Source organism: Triticum dicoccoides, chromosome 1A (assembly GCF_002162155.2).
Source record: "Triticum dicoccoides isolate Atlit2015 ecotype Zavitan chromosome 1A, WEW_v2.0, whole genome shotgun sequence".
NCBI lineage: Eukaryota > Viridiplantae > Streptophyta > Magnoliopsida > Poales > Poaceae > Triticum > Triticum dicoccoides.
Window position 1 is genome coordinate 506,551,628 of NC_041380.1, and position 19,733 is coordinate 506,571,360.

Consider the following 19,733-nt stretch of genomic DNA (forward strand, 5'->3'; position numbering starts at 1 on the left):
TATGGAATGCATCAAAATATCCTAATATGTATGAGGAAACTATGGGGGTCTCCTCACGAGAATTAATGGAAACATCACATGGAGAATATTGACAACATCCAAAACAAAGCATATTTGGTTCTATGTGATCATGGCATGGCATAGTAGATGAATTGCGCAAATCATGTAAAGGAATCATGGCAATATCATCACATGAAAAACAAAAGCCAATGACCATCATCTCTTCATCTATGCCATAAATGCAAATGGGATTTATTTTAATGGGGCATGCATAGCTACTATGTTGAGATTGAAATGATGCAATATGGGATATCTCACTCATAGCATATGACAAGGTTAATGGATTGTCAAACATGGTGTGACCAAAAGAATTTTCACATGATATCCTATGGAGAGCATAACATCACAACTAGGCAACTCGACATGCTCGTCATCATATTCATCATAAATAGGTAAGTCATGACATGAGGAAGTCGCACTAGCATGAAGCAAGGGAATAGGTGTGTCAACATCATGCAAGCAATCATTCGTAAAATAGTCCACTAGTGGGACAAGAGAAGCACCATCACCTATGTTACCTTTGGAGCATCGCTCATGTGTTGTAGGTGAGGTGTCGAAGACCAAGTTGTGGTCATCTTCATCTTGATGGAACCATGTGGGGGTGCATCTTCTTCCACCATGGGCATCGTCGTCTCCATTGGAGGTATGGACTCGTCGAGGATAGGTATGTCGTCATGTAGGAGACCTAGCACCAAAGAAGAAAACACACTCGGAGTAGAGGTTAGGTTGTTAGAAATCATAGTGGCCTCACATGCTGTGTCAACTACCTCACCTAAGTGTTGTGGCTCACTCACTCCCGGTATGATGCTCTCACTCATATGGTTGGTGGAGTCACTCAAATGGCTCTCAACCTCACATAGGATGTGTGGCATGCTCTCATGTATGGGGCTAGTGGTGGTCACACTCATCCTCTCATAGGAAATGCACTCAATGTCATATATGGTGGTCGGAGAGATGTAGGTGCAAATGTCTCTAGGCTCAATCATGTCGTGGTCGTAGCTGTGGATGAAGGCCGAAGATGGCACATCATCACTCTCCTCCAAGACCAAAGATAGGGCCTCATGTGCGGTCGCGTAGCTTGACTCGGAGTATGAGTCCAATATGGGCGCCGTCTTCATGAAGTTGAAGAGGTTCATGCTCGCCGTCGTGGTCGAAGCGGATGGCCCTTGCTCGACCTTCTTGTCGTTGTCTTGTTGTAGGAGGCCCATATGATGTGGTACCTCGTAGCTCGTCTCCATGACCGAAGGGAATGTCCCATGCTTGGCCATCTTCCTTGGGGGGCTTTCAAAGATGGAAGTGTCACCCTCGCTCGTAGGTGGTCGCCTCGTTGGTGAAGATGTCGATGTAGGCGAACTCATGGGAAGTAGGCGAAGATGACGTACGTCCAAAGGCGAAGATGTCTTGATAGCACTTGGCGAAGATGCCGAAGTGGTGGTGGTAGTCATAGCTCCGTCTTGGTGGTGCTTGTCTCGCGGTCTTCTCTTGTGCTCATGATGTTTGGACTTGGCGTGAAGTAGGGCTTGTTGGGACTTGTGCATTTGCGCTCGTGGAGCATCATCATGATGATGGTGTCGTTGTCGTGCTTGAGCTCGATGGCGTTCACCGTTGTCATGCACATGATGCTTGGAGGTGACTTGCCCTTCATGACAATGTGAATCACGAATGTGATGGTGGTCGCCATGGAGATGTGGACGTGGACGACTTGCGCTTGCATCATTTTTGCACTCTAAAGACTTGTGACTTGAATGTCGCCGCCTTGAGGATGATGAAGGGGAAGAACAGTTGATCAACAAGGTCCGAATCTCCTCCATCCTTGCATATTGCTCCTCCTTTTGTGCGGAAAGCTTGTTGTCGATGTAGCCCTTTTCCTTGCTTCGGAGTGACGAATGTCGATGGAGAGGTTCTCGATGCGCTCTCGCAATCTTGATTGTGCGCCTTGCATTTGTCGTTGTAGATCAAAGATTGACGCTTTGGTGATGTAGTTGGTCACGCTGTCGTTGTTGTCGAAGACCGGAGATGAAATGCCTTGCCTATCCATCACAATACTCGAGCAAATATGAGTGGAGAAAGGAGAAGAACTATATCAAATGTACCTTGATCGATGTTGAAGATGGATCAATGATCACTCAATGATGTAACAAGGAAATAGCACAATTGGTACCAATTCTTGTCGGTTTCTCACACCTACACAAATAAGGCTTATGGTGGAGCTCGGTGAGGATAGTGGCACAAAAATTTGATGCAAAATGTTAGCAGGAGTCAATAATGTTGAAAGAGATTCACAAATTTACAAGTGAAACAAGTAGACCAATAGCAATGAATGGCACACGGAAACACACATACGATAGATAAATGGGGTCGTGCAACCAAGGAATGAGCTCAAAATGTGAAATCCACGGAAAACGCTCGTGTTGCACAACTCAAGAGAGACGCTAGCACGATTGCTCAATAGGCGGATACGACACTTGTGCACAACCTATAAGATGCAAAATGTATCAACTTTCTATCCCAAGTATGTTATGTATGTATGTTCCGGTGGTATGATCCAAGATGATCGGATATGACAATCTTATATGCAATGTGGTATGATGCTATGGCTATTGCTTACAAGCTTCTTTGCTCTTTATCTTTTTCTTAAAAGCTTATTCTTTTTTTGTATGGCCACTTTTGCACAATGCACAAACCAAGATAGCAATTGTATATAAGCGGGAACAAACTTGTGGCACAAGGGATGATATGATACCAATATGATATGGTATGTATGCAATGGAAGGTGAAGATCACTAATGTGCACAAGTAACGTTGCCGGCAATACTCAAAGGCTAGTCTCGATAGGCAAGTGACGCAAAATGGGCCAAGGGTTATCAATGCAATGGCAAGGGAATATACAATGGAGGGATACCACGATACCAAGATGATACTGTCGATGATGAGCGGCGGTGATCTTGATGGAGATACCAAGATGATGGAGACTCGTCCCTAAGTAGCCAAAACACCTTAGGAAACGGAAAAACCGTGAACTCAAAATCTCAAATGTCAAATGTCAAATGGTGGTAGCGGGAATGCGGTGGTGGTTGCGGAAGCTCAAATGGATTGCGGAAATGCAATGAAGGGTTATGCGAGTAGGCAATGCGGAAGTGGAGGGTTATTGGGTTATGTGAGTCGGAGTTGAAGGTCACTGTCCCTAAGTAGCTGAGACACTTTAGGAGACAAAACTCACAACTCAAACAAAATTGGGTTAAGTTCGGGTGGCAGAAGTGTATGATGGGCAAGCCTATGCGGAAGTGGTGGTGGTGGTTGATGAAGAAGCAATTGTCCCTAAGTAGCCGAAACACCTTAGGAGACTCGAATCACTACTCAAGCAACCACATATGCAATGGGGAACAAAATTGGTTAGGTTGCGGAAGTCGGTGGTGGTGTAGCGGATGATGGTGGAAGCCCTAGGCAAAGATGCCAAAGTTCACAAAATTTGATGAAGTCAAAAGATGTTGGTGGTATTTTTGTGGGAAGGGGGATGTCAAGAGCTTCAAAACGAGCTAAAGAACGTCAAAATCGGAGTTCAGATGAATTAGTCATGGCCGAAACAAAATTTCAACGAAGTCAGTTTTTACAGGTTACGGACGTCCGTAAAAGGACGGATGTCCGGGGGCCGGACGTCCAGGCTAGTCCTGGCCATGGGCAGCCCGGCCCGGTCGGCCCAACCCGACCCGGCCCGAAAAAGCCCGACCCGGCCCGGCCCGACCTTGTCCATGGGCCGGGCTCGGGCCTAGGTTTTGAGCCCGAAGCCCGGGCCGGGCCAGGCCCGGGCCCGTCGATTTTGCCATTTAAGGAAGAGGCCTGGCCCATGGCCCGAGGCCCGATAGGCTTTTAGTGTGATGGGTCGGGCTTGGGCCCGATTTTTAGGCCTGACGGCCGGGCTGGGCCGGGCTCGGGCCTGCGTTTTTTGCATCGGGCTTTGGTTGGCCCGGCCCGAGGAATGGTCGGGTATAGTCCGGGCAGACTCGGAAATCCGTAAATTTGGCTCGGGTTAGGGGGTTCCGGTCGTCCGGTAAGTTGCGAACGTCCAGTCGTCCCTGGGGCTCCGGACGTCCGTAAAACGCCGGTCGTCCGGTGGGTCGAGGTCAACGCAAAATTCGAGTTTCGGGACGTGATTTTGGGTGAAATTTGAGGATTTTGGGGTCAAAATTGAGGAGATTTCATGGATGAAAGATGTGGAAACTTGGGGAGATGCTAGATCCACTTGAAAACAAGCAAATCCATGGATCAAATCCAACAAAACTTCGTCAAACCAATAAATCATCAAAAATTAGGGCTATTTTTGGTGGGGATTTTCAAAATTGGGGAAGAACACAACAACATTAGGCTAGGAAATGAAGAGGGGAGGCTCCGAAATCGTGATCAACGTGGCTCATGATACCAAGATGATGTAGGGTGGAACCCTAAGTGGCCGATCTTTCACGAAAGGAGCGGATCTTGCGAAGAACACGAAGATCACGAGAGGAATCACGGGGGAAACACGAGGAGAAACACGAGAGAATCACTCAAACCAACAAGATTTAGTCACACATGTGCTAGATCCTTGAAACACAAAGAGATACACGATCCAAATCCAACAAAGGACAATACATAGGGTAACCGGTTCTTCTCCGTAAGGAGGTCTTGAATCCACGAGGGATCTTCCCGTGAGGGGTCTTGAATCCAAGATGGATCATCTCCGAAGAGGGGCCGCGGTCTCTCTTGTGGAGTAGATCCGTGATGGGTGAGCAAAGCTCTATCTCTAATGAGCTACTACTTTGCTAACCCTAACTAGGAGGTGGAGGAGTATATATAGTCTGGGGACACGAAGGGGTAAGTGGGGGATACATGGGCCTCGGGCCCGATCTTTGTGCACAGACAGGCGTCGGTCGTCCGATAGGGACCGCACGTTCGGTGGCTCGTGAGGGTCCGGTCGTCCGGTACTTGTCGGACGTCCGGCGTTTTGGCTCGGTTGAGGTGGCGCTGGATTTCCGGAGACGGTCGGACGTCCGATCGCTGGAGTGTGTCGGACGTCCGGTACTTGTCGGTCGTCCGGCCGTTGTAGCTTCCGTTGGCTGGCCCTTCTTGCTGGATGAGTGCCCACGCGTCGGACGTCCGGCATTGCCCGATCGTCCGATGGCTGAAGACTTCGGGCAGCTTCTTCTCTTGGTCCTTGTACTTGGCGTCCTCGCTAGCTCGTCCATTGGATGTGGTGGCTCCGTGGCTTTCCTCTAAGTACCTGATCATGCATAACACACACGTTGGAGGTAGTAGCCATGTCTCACATGTAGAAAGTGAAAGTTCGGAGAGGAGCGAGTTCACCTTGTGTTCAATGGCGTATGTTCAAGGTCTCGTCATATTTCCTCTTGAGGCTTGGAGAGTAGTCAGAGTGTGCATGAGGATGAACGTAGGATGCTCTGCATCAACAGTGAGCGACGGAATCACCCGAAGCTGCGAGCAGCACCACCACGACGGCCAGAGACGCACCTCGAGCAGTAGCTGTGATCTATCGTGGCACCACCACACGAGCGACTGCCATCCGACGCCACCGGAAGCTCGACCTTGGCCGGCCATGGCCGCCGGCACTATCTCCTTCATGCTACGATATCTGTTTGCAAAAATAGAGTTCTGCAACATGAACTTTGTTGCGAATTTTTTTCAGAAAAATGACCCCTGTTGCGGAAGATTCCGCAATTGATCTTTAATTTTTTTTGCAACAATACTTCTGTTGCAAGAAAATTCTGCAAGAAAATCTCTGTTGCAAAAATAAAAAAAGAAGTATAGAATCCTGTGATTACAACTAGGCAAAATTGGTTCTACTTGGCTCATGTTGTCCTGTCAAGTACGTAATCTTGGCCTTTTTATGTTGGCTAGCCACATGTGTAGATACCAAAGAACAATACAACTCTCCGGTGGACTGATCTAGCCGAGGACAAACAAGCTCAGTAAATTCATCATTTGTTTTATAGTTCACAATACATCTGACCTACCCGATAGAAACAAGCACAAGAAATTCATCAATTGTTATCCCACAAAAAAAAGAACCTCATCAATTGTTTTAAAATCTCATAGGCTCATAACTAAGGACAAACAGATATCCAATTACTTCAGATCACTATTCTATGACACATACCCAAGTCTTCTATAAGGAGCGATCCTTCCTATCCCGCATGTTACTTTATTGGTATTGTTCATTCCTATTAGGTGCATTATTTGGTCTCTACACACTAGGAATCTGAATTTGACAAGTGTAGGCATAAGAGGCACCATGAAACAGTGGGTAACTATAAATGTATCTTGACCTATCCAATTCACACAACCATCATGGCTCTCCACATTGACTATTTGTCCATCCGTACCATCGTGTGCATCATGCACACCTCAAAACAACAAAAAAGCATCTCCACATTACTATCCTACAAGGATACAACTTGCACAAGAAGCGTGTTCCACCTTTGTTGGGATTTATAAGTTTACAAGCTTAAGCATGAAGAACTGCTATGTGCTAAGCCAAGCGGGTATAGATTGTCATCAATCAAGAGTAACCACAACTAAACACGAAAACTATAGAGGTTCCTTTGGATAAAACTTATGAGAGAACACAGTCTAACTGGCTGGAAACTCTCTCTGATCAGTGATTGGGCACGATGTAGAGGTTGGTTTTCCTTCTACTTCTCCTTGGGTGAGAATTTTTCGAAGTGTAACCTTCCAGCGATCAGCTTTGAGGATGAAAATTGTCAGCTATCGGTACAACTGCAGGTTTCAATGTGAGCTTCTTACAAAGCAATCCCATCAGGTATGCATAATTAATAGGATCAATGACTACACAGAACATATGTCGTTACGAACCATCCTATGGAGAAAGCAGTTCGGTTGAGTGAGTGAAATGCAATGTTTTTGAGAAAGAATCTGAAAAGCCATGGCTGCTTAAACTTTTGTCATGTAAATTTTAAGTGCGAACCTAAGGGAAAAAGAACAAGAGTGTGTTCCACGTCTGTTTCCCAGAGTACCATCCTTATGCAAATTTTATTTAGTTGACTTATTTCATGGTATTTCTTTGAGAACTCGAATAGAATCGTTGGATGAAGAGTTACAGTCAAATTTTTAGCACAATCAATGGGAAAAAGGAAGTATCGGATTAGCCATAGAAAAGAAAAGCCAAGAGAAGATTAATAGTGCAATCTTCCAGAACAAGAGAAAACATTGTAACAGACATGCTCTCAAGCAAACTATAAATCAAATATTGCATTATGAAAGTGGGATAGTAAGTACCTTGGAAGTGGTTGTCCTCTGACTTAATTCCAAAAGTGTTTCTAGTGTCACGGATAATGATGCCACTTACACCTTCTCAAATTTGTTAATCTGTCAAAACCTATTTAGTAAAATTCTATAGTTTTATTATTTTAAAGCCGAGCCCGTCCCGTGGTTTCGTTCTAAAAGAAATCTATACAACAACTTAGTTGAGCTATTTGATGCAATCCAGGGCCGGCCCTGAGGGGGGGCAGAGGGGGCGGCCGCCCCGAGCCCCCCAAATACAGGGGCCCCGCGCCAGGTATTCTGTATGCTACGTAGGTAGCCCATCCTCACCTAAAAACGTATGTACCCCAGCCACGCATGCAACTAACCAACGCAGGTGTCCCTAAAAAAAGCTAACCAACGCAGGCAATCAGCGGTTTCTTTCTTTCCTTAATCAGCGATTTCTTTCTTTGAATCGTGCGTCTCTGGCTCTTTCCTACGATCTGTAGTTCAGGGCCCCGATCGCGAGTTGCCGTTAGGCAGGCGCTGGACGATCTAACTCCATGGCCCTGACTGCGGCATTACGCTGATGAACTCCGCTACCCTGTCCTTGGGCCTTGAACACACACACACACATCATAGAGTGTCCCGCCAGATTCCAGTCAACACGGTGCCATTGCCGAGCCGAGCCGCCGAGCACTCGACAAGCGTTCGCCATGAGGCGACACCGATCTGTATGATTCAAGGTATGCCATACAATCAATCCCTATTTCCTATACGTATATTGCTAATTTACGTAATTTACATGATGCATAGCATGCATCGTTCAACCTTCGATGCAATTTTTTTCCTAACAATTTGTGCTATATATTACTGTCGTTTACAATGTATGTTATCCAGTACTCCCTTCGTAAATAAATACGAACTGAAATGAGTGAATAAATACATTAAAATGTATGCTACTTCCTAATAAGAAAACAGTTAGAATATTTTATATTTGTTTACAGAGGGAGTAGATTGAAAAAATGGAAGAGAAAATGATGAGTTGGGGATACTTGTTGTGGAGGAAAAGAAACCAACTAAGAAAACTTCTAAATTGAAGCGGAAGAAAATTTTAGCATCAACATCGACGATAAAAATGTAAGAGGCCCTAAGAACATAGTTAATTTGTTAATGACAACGACATTTATTGGAAACATCTTGTATACGATACTGATTTGTCATGATGTTTGTATTAAGGGCCTCAAAGTTGTAGACTCGCCCCGGGCCCCTGAAATCTCAGGACCGGTCCTGATGCAATCAGACAACTATCAAATGGTAATTTAGTTCCCAATAAAACACATTTGAGACTATTGTAGTCGGGGAAGTGGCAGAAAGTGCAGGCCATTTTCGACTCTAGAGACGAGATTTAGGGTTTGTTTCCGTTTTCCTTCCGTTTCAGTTTCCTGCAGTAGCTCCTATGCTTTGATCTTGAAACTCAAGAGTGTCCGTTCCTATCGGTTCAGTTGGTGTTAGCCATGTTTTGAGTCGATACATGATAGAATACCACATGTACTATGTAACTACTAGTGGTAGCTAGGATTGGACTATGGTTCTATGAAAGGTGATTATAGGGTAGCTGTTGGAATTCAAGTTTGAACAATGCATAGAAGGAGAAAATTTCAAACATACTCTTTTGATCTGCAGAATTAAGGTACAAACGTATCTTTGCATATAAGACATTCTGGAGGAAAGTAAATCTATGACTGGTTTTATCAGGCCGAGATGAGGCATAACCTAATTAACATGCTAGAAATTTGTCCGGGTGTGAGTCTGAGTCGGAAGATGGTAACAACTAGGCAAAATTGGTTCTACTGAGCTCACTTTGTCTTGTCCATTAGATCCACTTCCTTTTCCTTTATTTCCAGAACCTTTATATTGATCAGATTGAGTAGGATTACATGATCTTAGCCCTTTTATGTTGGCTAGCCACATGTGTAGAGACCAAAGAACAATACCTGAAAAAACTTTTAAAAATATTATTTGTTTAAAGCTCTTGTGACCCAACCCAATAGACTGATCTAGCCAAGGACAAACACAAAACAAATTCATCATTTGTGTAAGGATCTCATGGGCTCTTACCCAAGCTCATAACCAAAGAATTCGTAGCTACTGACCCAACAAAGATCCGATGACTTCAAGTCACTAGCTGTACCGCATGTACCCAAGTGTCTATAAGGAGCGATCCTCCCTGTTCCTCATCTTACTTCTATGTATTGGTATTGTTCATTCCTTTTTGTCTCTGCATAGTAGCGATCTGAATCTGATAAGCGTAGGCATAAGAGGCACCAGGAACGGATGGATAACTGGCATGTGTGCATGACCTATAGAATTCACACATCCAGGATGCCTCGGCACATCACCTTTTTTCCCTACACTGGCCGATGTGTCATCCTTCTTCAGTCATTCTGTACACCATGCCCTCATGTCAACTTGTGGAACTGAGGCTGGTTTGCGCAGAGAAGATGATTGGCGTGCCTGGCCCTTGGTTCAGCAGGGGCGTCACAGACTGCTACGGAATGGTACACGACGGCGACGATTCATGCACCGAATGAGGGCGTCTAATAACAGCGCACAAAACCTCCTGCATCTATCTACTGTATAACTAATAGCGCAGCGTCTTCTTCCACGCCGGAGTCCTTCCCACGGCAAGGGATCCGCGGCAATCAGCTTCATCCCGCGCCGGTGCCGCCGCTCCGCCACAGCCCACAGATTATGGTTTCCTCGGCGCTGCAATACATGCCTGCTTGGCTAAGCTAGCAAGCGAGGCAACACGTTAGCAACGCGACACCCAAACTTTCACCCGGCCAGTAACATAAACCTCAACTGGTCACCTATGATTGATCAAAAAGAGATCTGATAAGGAGCTGCGATTGATCATGGTATGGTAGTTGCTATCCTACAAGGATGCAGCTTGCACAACAAGCGTGTTCGAATTAACCAAGGAATTTCTCAGTGTTGCGTCTTTGCTAGGTGTGAGAGGCTTACAATGTGGAGCAACAAGAACTGCCAGGTGCTAAGCAATGAAGGGATAGACTGACGTTAATCAACAGAAACAAAGACTAAACAAGAAAAACTGTGGGCAAAATTTGTCAGAAAACAGAGTCTAACAGGCTCGAAACTCTAACTGATCGGTGATTGCGCACACTGCAGACACTGGGTTTCCTTCAACTTCTCCTTTGGTGACAGTTTGTCACCGATCAGTGTCACCTTCCAGCAACCAGCTTGGAGGACGAAAACTGACCCAGCTTTCGGCACAACTGCAGGTTTCAAAGTGATCTTAGAAAGCAATGACATCAGGTCTACAGTAGTTCATACCAGAATTCATGACTGCAAACAACATTTACCCAAGTAAACAAATCCATTCAGTGCAGGACTACACAATACTGTTAATTGCTCAACGATGCAGGCAACACAGCCCAAGTCACCTTAACTAAAATTGAGGCAGTCTCGAGATTTAGCTGATGGCTGGTGTGTCCATTTAACTTAGCTTTGAAGGAACAATTGCGTTCAATATTATTGTTACAGCCTTCGTGATCAACCTTGAACTTCAAATTCATCAGCGTATCCCATGTGACAGCAATCACAAAGCTTCCTAAGCCACAGGACTCACTAATATTTCCACTGAAGAGCTGGAATTCTTTATTCATCTCCAGAAGAGCAATCGTAGAACTGAGAGATAAATCAAAGCCAGTCTGCACTTTTGATATGATAACTTGTACTGTGGCCTCAACTGAACTATGAACAAGTGCAAAAGACGTATCAACTGCACCACAATTTCCACCAATGCGAACCTCGTGCGGTCTCCACGACATGCGTAAACCGTCAAATTCTGAGATTCCATCAATCAGCTGTAAATCATCCTCTTCATTCTCCCCATTCTTGATCCTCATGTCAAACTCAAGTAGCACATCAAATATCAACAGGATGGCTCTCTTAGGGCCGTTCATTTCAATTAGAGAACCCTGCTGCACGATGATGGGATCATCCCTGCTACGATTGAAAACATAATTGAGTCTTAGATCAACTTCATCACGTGCTGCTATATATCCATATAACTGTATTGAGCCACTGTTGATAGGAGCTTTAGCTAACTTCATTGAAAAGATCTGCATCATGTTACGCGGTATATCGTATGCACGCGCTGGCTCCAACCGAGTCTCTGTACGGTCAGCGATATCAAAAAAGTAATTATGTTCCCAATAAGCCGCTCTCTTGTATATAGCACCATCACGGTGGCTGCTCCCTGAAATTATCGGCATGTAACATGTATCTTCAGTTAAACTAGTGTTTAACGTCTGGACACTGTCCTCTGCTGCATTATTAGTCTTCGTCTCATTCACGCCATGTATGGAGAACTGGCGCAGCCAATTCAGTGTACTCTTCTCAAGGAAAAGACGATCAAGATGTTGATTTCGTGGAGCATCTCCTCGCGCAAGTGCTGGAAACCAGCAGCGAGGCAGAGCAGAGGCAACCCTGCTGACGCTTCGAGTAATCGAGCGCGAGAGGATTTGCATCTCCACCGCCTCCAATCTCCCCTCTTATGCCTATACTTATCAAATTCAAATCGCTACTATGCAGAGACAAAATAATGCGCATACCCCTCCTCCGCCGCAAAATAGCCACCGCGCAGTCTCCAAAATCAGCTTTTGAGAAACTTCCCCCAAAATCAGTTCCCTGCAGAATCACCCAAAATCAGCTGTCGAGCTCTTTTCTAAGATTGTGGTCTGAGATTTATGGGATGAGTTGTCTGCTAAAATGTCTGTAATGTCCCTGAACTAAAACTGTGTGTTGAATTGCTAAAACTAAAACTGGGAATAGTTGTTTTGGACAATTTATGTCGAATATGAGCATGAAAACGAGCATACATCCATTCAGCCATCAAGCAAATCATCTACTCCTACCAAACAAACAAACATCCATCCATTTTTCCATGTACACTAGGAACAGAGACGAACAAGAAGGAATAGAGCTGCACCCAGAACAGAACAGAGAAGACAGAGAGGAGATGAGAGCTCAGCCTAGGCGACGGCCCGAGCAAACTCCGGCGAGGCGGCGTCGGGTGTCGAGGCCAACGGCCGGGGCGGAGCAGCGGCTGAGGGCCTCGAGGCGAGCAGGCGGGGCGAAGGAGTGGCCGGGGCGGAGCAACGGCTGCGGGCCTCGAAGCGAGCGGGCGGGGGAGAGCAGCGGGCTTCCGGCGAGCGGGAGGGGCGGGCTGTCGGGCGGCGGCGGCCCTGTAACCCTATCGCGAGCGCGAGTGGGGAGGTTGGGGATCGAGCGAAGGAGAGGGACGAGTCGTGCGACTCGTTTTTCTGGGCGCGGCCGGGCCGGCCACCGCCCACCAGTGGCAGTTCTCTGGTAATTTGCCTCTCAAATAGGGTTACCACCTTAAGTCGAAACGTTTTGAGCTTTTGATTTGAATCGCCACAAGCGAGGTCTCGAGACGATTTTCGATTGCACTACTGATTCCGGCGATTTTCAGATGATTTTGGATAATCAGATCCAGTTCTTTTGAGCTTTTGATTTTTCAGACCCAGATTGTTCAGAATCGAGTGAAAAGAAGTGGGCCGCACCAGGAACGGGTGGATAACTGACATGTGCACATGACCTATAGAATTCACACATCCAGCATGACTCGCCACATCGTCTATTTACCCTACACTGGTGGCTGGTTTGGGAAAATTTCAGCTGATACCGAAACTTTGGTGATGCCATGATACGGACTTCTCGGCCATTGAATCTTAGATTTGACGGGCATCTAAAGAGCTATTGTATCTGCGCATAATGTTAAGATTCACCGATGGCTTTTCTGCAAAATGTTCAGTAGCCTACCCCTAGTTCAGCAGGGGCGGCACAGACTGCTACACGACAGTCAGCGATTTACATACTGCATGAGGGCGCTTAATAACAGCACCAAGAACCTCTTGCGTCTATCTGCTGTATAACTTAGGCCCTGTTCGGCACTCCCTCAGCTCCGCAAAATACAAGGATTCGCCGAGTATCTCTTTGCCCACTCCATGATTTTTAACTACGGCTCCGGTCACTCCGGGAGCGAAGTCGTAAAGTGAAGAGCCTCCGAACATGGCCTGCAAATAGCGCAGCGTCTTCTTCCACGCTGGAGTCCTTCCCACGGCAAGGGATCCGCCGTGAGCAGCTTCATCCCGCGCCAGTGCCGCCGCTCCAGCCACAGCTCACAGGTTATGGTTTCCTCGGCGCTGCAATAAGACACGCCTGCTTGGCTGGGCTAGCGAGCGAGGCAACACGTTGGCAACGCGACACCCAAACTTTCACCCGACCCGTAATGCAAACCTCAACTGGTCACCTGTGATTGATCATTTTTTTTTCCGATAAAGACCTGCGATAAAGACCTAGTAGGATGCAGCTTGCACAAGAAGCGTGTTCGAATTTACTAAGGAACTTCTCAGCGTCGCGTCTTTGCCAGGAGTGGAGTGAGAGGCTTACAATGTGGAGCAACAAGAACTGCCAAGTGCTAGGCAATGAAGGGTTAGACTGACGTTAATCAACAGAAACAACAACCAAGCAAGAAAAACTGTAGTTGTTCTCTGGGCAAAATTTATCAGAAAACAGAGTCTAACAGGCTCGAAACTCTATCTGATCAGTGATTGCGCACGCTGCAGACGCTGGCTTTCCTTCAACTTCTCCTTTGGCGACAGTTTGTCGCCGATTAGTGTAACCTTCCAGCAATCAGCTTGGAGGACGAAAACTGACCCAGCTTTCGGCACAACTGCAGGTTTCAAAGTGAGCTTCTTAGAAAGCAATCCCATTAGGTCTACAGTAATTAACACTAGAATTCATGACTACAAACAACATAGTATAACGGCAAGAATCAGCCTATGGGGAGAACAGTTCCATTGAGCGAGTAAGATACAATGTTTTGAGCAAGAAGCTGAACAACCCTGTCCGCTTGTACTTCTGCCATGAAAATTTCAAGTGTGGACCTCACCAGAAAAACAAGTATGCGTTTCATTGCAGTCTCTTAGAGCACGGATCATATGGATAGAGAGTTACAGTAAAATTATTTAGCACGATCAATGGGAAAAGGAAGTATCATATTAGCAGTAGAAAGGAAAATCCAACACAAGATTGTAACAGCCCTATATTACCGAACAAAAAAATAAGATTGTAAAAGACATGCTCACAAGCAAACTATACATCACTTCATCCAAGCCTGTCCAAAGTATTGCATTACGAACTGGGATAGTAGGTACCTCGGAAGCGGTTGTCCTCTGATATAATTCCAAAAGTCTCTGCAGTGTCACGAATCATGATGCCACTTACACCTTGATATGAGGCTGCTTTGCATTGTGCCACTGCGAATGACCAAAAGAAAACACAAAAACAATGACAGGATCAATACAGGCAGTCTAATAACCCAGTATGCAACTATGCAAAGTATATGAATCACCTATTATAAGCGCCCCATGAAGATCTGCTGAAAGGAGGTTTTCCGACAATTGCTTTTTCCTATAAAGAAAACAGGGAATATCAATACCTCATACATTGTACTGAAAAGGCATAATAAAGGGTTAGCCCAAATCTGGGAAAGGTTAAACTGATTACATTTCTTGAATTTGATTGCCCAAAATTTCAAATTATTAATCTTTCAGAACTCTGTTTAGTATAATTCTATACAATAACAGCTTAATTAAGCTATTTTTGAGGCAATCAGATGAATACCAACAATCTGGTCCCTACACTCAATAAGTTTCCATACAAATATCTTTTTTGGCTGGGCTCGGTCTTACTAACAGCATCAAACCTGTGAGTTACTGTACTGTGAATATTAGTGAAAACAAACTGATAATTAAAGAGTAGTACAGTTGTACAAATATACCAATTCAATATATCAGTAGTTGGATCCTTCAAAAGTAGACACCAATTACAAAAGATCTAAAAACAATTAAGTCGTATATTTAAAAATAAGAGACAAATAACAGCAAAAGATCCAAAGACCAAATGCCTTTTCTTTTACAAATTGCAGTCTTTACCTCATAATTCAACAGTTGTTGTGCACATTACCAGAGTTTACAAATGTTTGCACATTATACTAGATTATGTACCAAAAAGTTGGGTTTTTACCAGGGCCTTAATTCTTATACTGACCCAATCTGTGAATTGATATCTCAGACCCAATCATGAGTGCCAGCATGCCACGTAAGTATGAGGTGACTTTACAAATATGGGTCCACCTATAGGAGTGACCCAGTTTACTTGTTTTCTGATAAGACATAGAAACTAGCACACTGATCTAAAGACATGTAACTAACATTTTTTTTCAAAAAGGAGGCAAAAGATTTGCCTCATATATTAATTAAGGAGAGAAGAGGTTTTACAAATATCCCACAAACACCACATGACAAGTACTCTTGCCATACAATTTTCCTTAGGTGTTTTGCCCCCGCGGTGGACCACAAATTGGCCTCGTTCAAGATGTTGGCTAGCAAGATTGGCGGTGGAGCGCTTGTGACGGAAAACACACGTGTTTCTCTCATTCCATATAGTCCAGGAGACAAGCATGGTGAAGGAGGCCAAGGCCTTTCTATCGGGGTTGCTCGTGTCGGATCTTTCGCCCAAGACAAACATGTAACTAACATTCACGGAGTTAATAACATCTCAAGCATGTTATTTATGACTAGTCCAGCCTACTTTGCCATCCTGTACGTATTTACGAGTCAAACAGTTCACATGTGTACACAAAGGGACATGATCTTGAGTCCACATATTTGGCCACGTAGGTAAGGAGCATTATTTTTTAAACATAATAATCTGGTACTATGTACAAACATTTGCAAATCCTCCTAATTTGCGCTACATGCGTTGAATTAAATGGTAAGAACAATGTATAAATTGCAAGCCTTTTTATCTTTCCTAGTAAAAGCAAATAGTGTGGAGATGTAAATGAGGCCTGAAAGTAACAGAAAGAAAAGACAGTGAGGGATCCATACGGAGTACTTTTTGTAAGCTCTCGCATATAGTCTTTCCACATTTCATGCATTGGCTTATAGAGGTCAAACCTGGAAGAATAAGAATCACATGTAAAAACTGCATAAACTCCAAAGATACCCCATCTGGGGATTTTAGCAAGGATATAAATATTTCAGTCATATCATGAAAATGTGATGATAGGAGAAGAAAACTTATACTAAACCTGAACAAGGATTACCTGCGGAATGTATCATGTAAATCAAATGACCCACATTTCTTATGTTGCTTCAGTGACATGTGCCTTTTTGATCGCTTCGAGTGGATCAACAAAGATCGTGATTGTGCATCCACTAATATAGGACCCTTTTGAACATAGTTATCCAAAAGAATCCCTCTATCCAACTTTAACTTTTTCGATCCCTTGGAAATTTTCCCGGCTTCTCCACCTTTCTGAATTATATCATATATGACACTTTGAACTACGTCTGTGCTGTCGGGATCCTACACCAAAGTTCACCCAAAAAATATTAAAGGATATTTCAAACCATATAAAGTTAAATCTGAGACCATAACACATACCATGGGTACTTACCGCATAGTCATCTTGGGACAAATTTTCATGAAGAGCAAATGAAATCTCAGAGTATATAGGGTTGATTTCTCCACCTAAAAGGTCAAAAAAGCTATCAGTTAATTTCAGGACAAAGTCACATGCACACACACATATAGGTTTACCTGAGGAGGCAGAAGGCTTTTGTTGATGACTGGAGTTTCCTTGAGCTGAGAAGCAGCAGCAGCAGCAGTATAAGACAAATTGGGGACGTATATAAAATGTGCACTAATGAAATGGAGAATGGTGAACAAAAATAAAAACCTCTAAATGTAGGCAGCTGGCCAGAAGTTCGAGGAGTGGATTCAGGAGTTTTTCCTTTCCTCCGTGCATCAAACTTGGGCTTGGGGGTACTCTCTTTGTTCTTCGGGCACTTGGGCTGTTCATCTGGCAGCTTCTTAGCTTTAGCTGCTGCATACCGTTGTTGAATAGCTTCTAAGGTTCGTTTCTTCTGATCAGAAATAGTTGACATTGATCCTACGCCAGATCTGAGATTAAAGCAAGCTAAAAGCAGTGGTGGGGCCAGGAACAAATCATAGGGTGTGCCACCTTAAAAAAATCGACATCACACGAGTAATACGAAATTGACCAAACGAGCAATATAAATAGTTTAATCATGTCTCACAGCAATAGAGTTCACTATATATGTTTGAAATTTGCAACTACCAACTAGCTCTGAAGACTGAACATTGAAGTAGTATTGAAAGTCTGAAAGAGTGGTTTCTAATCACACTAATGGACTAACCAGGGAGCCATGATTAAAGCAAACCCCGGGCGAATTTTTTCCGTTAACATGGAAAAACTTTGGCACTTATAGCACCCCCAAAATATCCCATAACATTCCAGAAAAATACCTAGTTTGAAAAACATACAAAATAAAGCTCGATTTCTCAACAAATCTAGAATTTAACCCCCAGTGCTTAACAATCTAATAAGAAAAGAAAGTACAAGTCATCTAGACATGTGACAATCAGACAATGCATACACCAATTTCTATTTCTGCAAAATGAATCAATTCGAGTTCCATCAACAGATTACACATACTCACATAACACTGTATTCCATTTTAATTTCAGTTCAAAATTTAAATCATCTATGCACTGTGACAATCAGATAATGCATACATCAATTCACCAAAGACAAAACTACCAGCAAGAAAATTACCAGCGAGAGGAGGGGCGCCGCGGCAGCAGTAGGCACCAACAGGCCACACAGTAAGTAACACACAGCTGGTGGCGAAAGAATCACGGGGCCGGGGCGCAGCGGAGGAGGCCGTTGTCGGCTGCTCTGCTCGTTCAGCCGTTCAGGTCTTCAAGGTGTCACTGCTCTCCAGATGTAATGGACAAGACGGCAAGACTGCTCGGAGTTCTCACCGGAGGTTGCCAGGCACCGGCGCTCCGCGGGCCGCCGCCGAGCGAGGGTGAGGACGGGGGATGGGGACAGGCGAGCAAGAGCAAAGGGAGGGGTATCGAGCCGCCGGGACCCGGGGCAGTAGTGGAGGCGGGAGGCGGGGCAGCCGGTGGTGAGGACGGAGGGTGGGACTGGGGAGCAAGGGGAGGTGCGAGGCGGCCAGGCGGGGCGCCCGTCGTGGAGACGGCGGCGGAGGGGGCGGCGTTCGACAGGGCACGGCCGCACGGTGACGGTCTGACGAGCCGCCAGGGCTAATAGGAATCGCCTACAGACGACGACAAGCGGGCCGGCCCATTAGTGCCGTTTTTTCGTTGCGCGCTGTACGTTCACTCTGCTCAGTTTTCTTCCGGTTCTTTGATTTTTCATCATCTGTTTTCTTCCGTTTTGCCTTTTTATTTTACTTCTGGTTTTCTCATTGTTTTTATTTTGGAAAACGTTTATTCTAAGCGATGCGGAACCATGCTGTGGTAAGCAGTGGGCTGCCCATCTTGCTATGAGCAGTGGGGCTTCCTCACTGGCGACGCCTGCTTCAGAGCAAAACGGGAAGGGAGGTATGTCCTTGTGGAAAGTGTGGTGTTGCAACCGATGACGTACAATGACAGCAAAATTTTGGCGCTGACGTCACTGTCGCATCTCCCGCTTCATCTCAGCGACGATGTTGCTATGGAGTTTCGTCAGAGTTGCAATGAGCTTTGCCAGAGTCGTCGGTGCTGCGTTGGCGTTTAGCTGGAGTTGTCGGTGCTACATCGGAGCTCCGCCGGGGCTGCAATGGAGTTTCGCCAGACATCGATGGTGCTGCCATGAGAGCTACAAGCTTTTGTCGGATGCCATAGTGTTGTATTAAAGCCGCCACGCGCTGAATGATGTTGTGGCCTTGTTACGATCGTATGGCCACCAGCACACAAATCTGACGGTTGGTTAGGCGGATGACTCAGCCGTCTTTTATTTTTTGTTTTTTCTTTCTTCATTATACTTCGATTTTTTTTTGTTTCCTTCTTGGTTTTCTTTGTTTTTTCTTTGCTTTAATTTCTGTTTATTTGTCGGTTATTGTTGTGTTATTTGTTAATACACGTCTACTTTTTTCTCAGTACATAATGTATATTTTTAGAGCACTTGTTAAAAAAATGGTACACATTGGACATTTTTCAAATACATGGTCTACAATTATTTAAAAATACATCTTTTGAACACTTTTTCAAATACACAATAACATTTTTGAAATACACATTGCACATTTTTAAACATCTCATAGACATTTCTTAGAAACACATGATTTTTTTAGTGTCACATACATTTTTAATGAAAATAAACTTTTTTTACCTAAACGGACATTTTTTTACATTGTACCACCTCCGTTTCATAATAAGTGCTGTTGCTTTAGCATGGGTGGGGTAGTACATTTAAAAAAAATGTCATG

At 44.7% G+C, this 19,733-nt stretch overlaps 2 protein-coding genes across 3 annotated transcripts; both read right to left on the reverse strand.

The window, feature by feature from the left end:
* Positions 1-10,625: 10,625 nt before the first annotated feature.
* Positions 10,626-11,751, reverse strand: LOC119283574. The gene has a single exon (XM_037563058.1). The coding sequence runs from the start codon at positions 11,610-11,612 to the stop codon at positions 10,740-10,742; it is 873 nt and encodes a 290-aa protein (XP_037418955.1). The 5' UTR covers positions 11,613-11,751; the 3' UTR covers positions 10,626-10,739.
* A 1,982-nt stretch (positions 11,752-13,733) lies between these two features.
* On the reverse strand, positions 13,734-18,569 carry LOC119283584. Of its 2 annotated transcripts, none has more exons than XM_037563074.1 (9): positions 18,071-18,569; positions 17,171-17,394; positions 17,032-17,076; positions 16,889-16,962; positions 16,535-16,797; positions 16,317-16,385; positions 14,777-14,835; positions 14,580-14,681; positions 13,734-14,095 (listed from the first exon to the last, which is right to left on the reverse strand). In XM_037563074.1, exons 2-9 carry the CDS (start codon positions 17,376-17,378, stop codon positions 13,959-13,961), a joined length of 957 nt encoding a protein of 318 aa, XP_037418971.1. In that variant the 5' UTR covers positions 17,379-17,394; positions 18,071-18,569; the 3' UTR covers positions 13,734-13,958. The 2 variants fall into 2 exon arrangements, with proteins under 2 accessions (XP_037418971.1, XP_037418965.1); XM_037563068.1 differs by having other exon boundaries at positions 17,171-17,383; positions 18,071-18,568.
* Between the last annotated feature and the right edge of the window lie 1,164 nt (positions 18,570-19,733).

Excerpts from the sequence above, each read along its gene's own strand:
- LOC119283574 (XM_037563058.1), bottom strand. The coding sequence starts at position 11,612 with ATGCCGATAATTTCAGGGAGCAGCCACCGTGATGGTGCTATATACAAG.
- LOC119283584 (XM_037563074.1), bottom strand. The coding sequence starts at position 17,378 with ATGTCAACTATTTCTGATCAGAAGAAACGAACCTTAGAAGCTATTCAA. Across the intron at positions 16,386-16,534 it reads TTACATGATACATTCCGCAG|GTTTGACCTCTATAAGCCAA; the intron begins GTAATCCTTGTT and ends TTATTCTTCCAG. Across the intron at positions 14,836-16,316 it reads GAGCTTACAAAAAGTACTCC|GAAAAAGCAATTGTCGGAAA; the intron begins GTATGGATCCCT and ends TTTTCTTTATAG.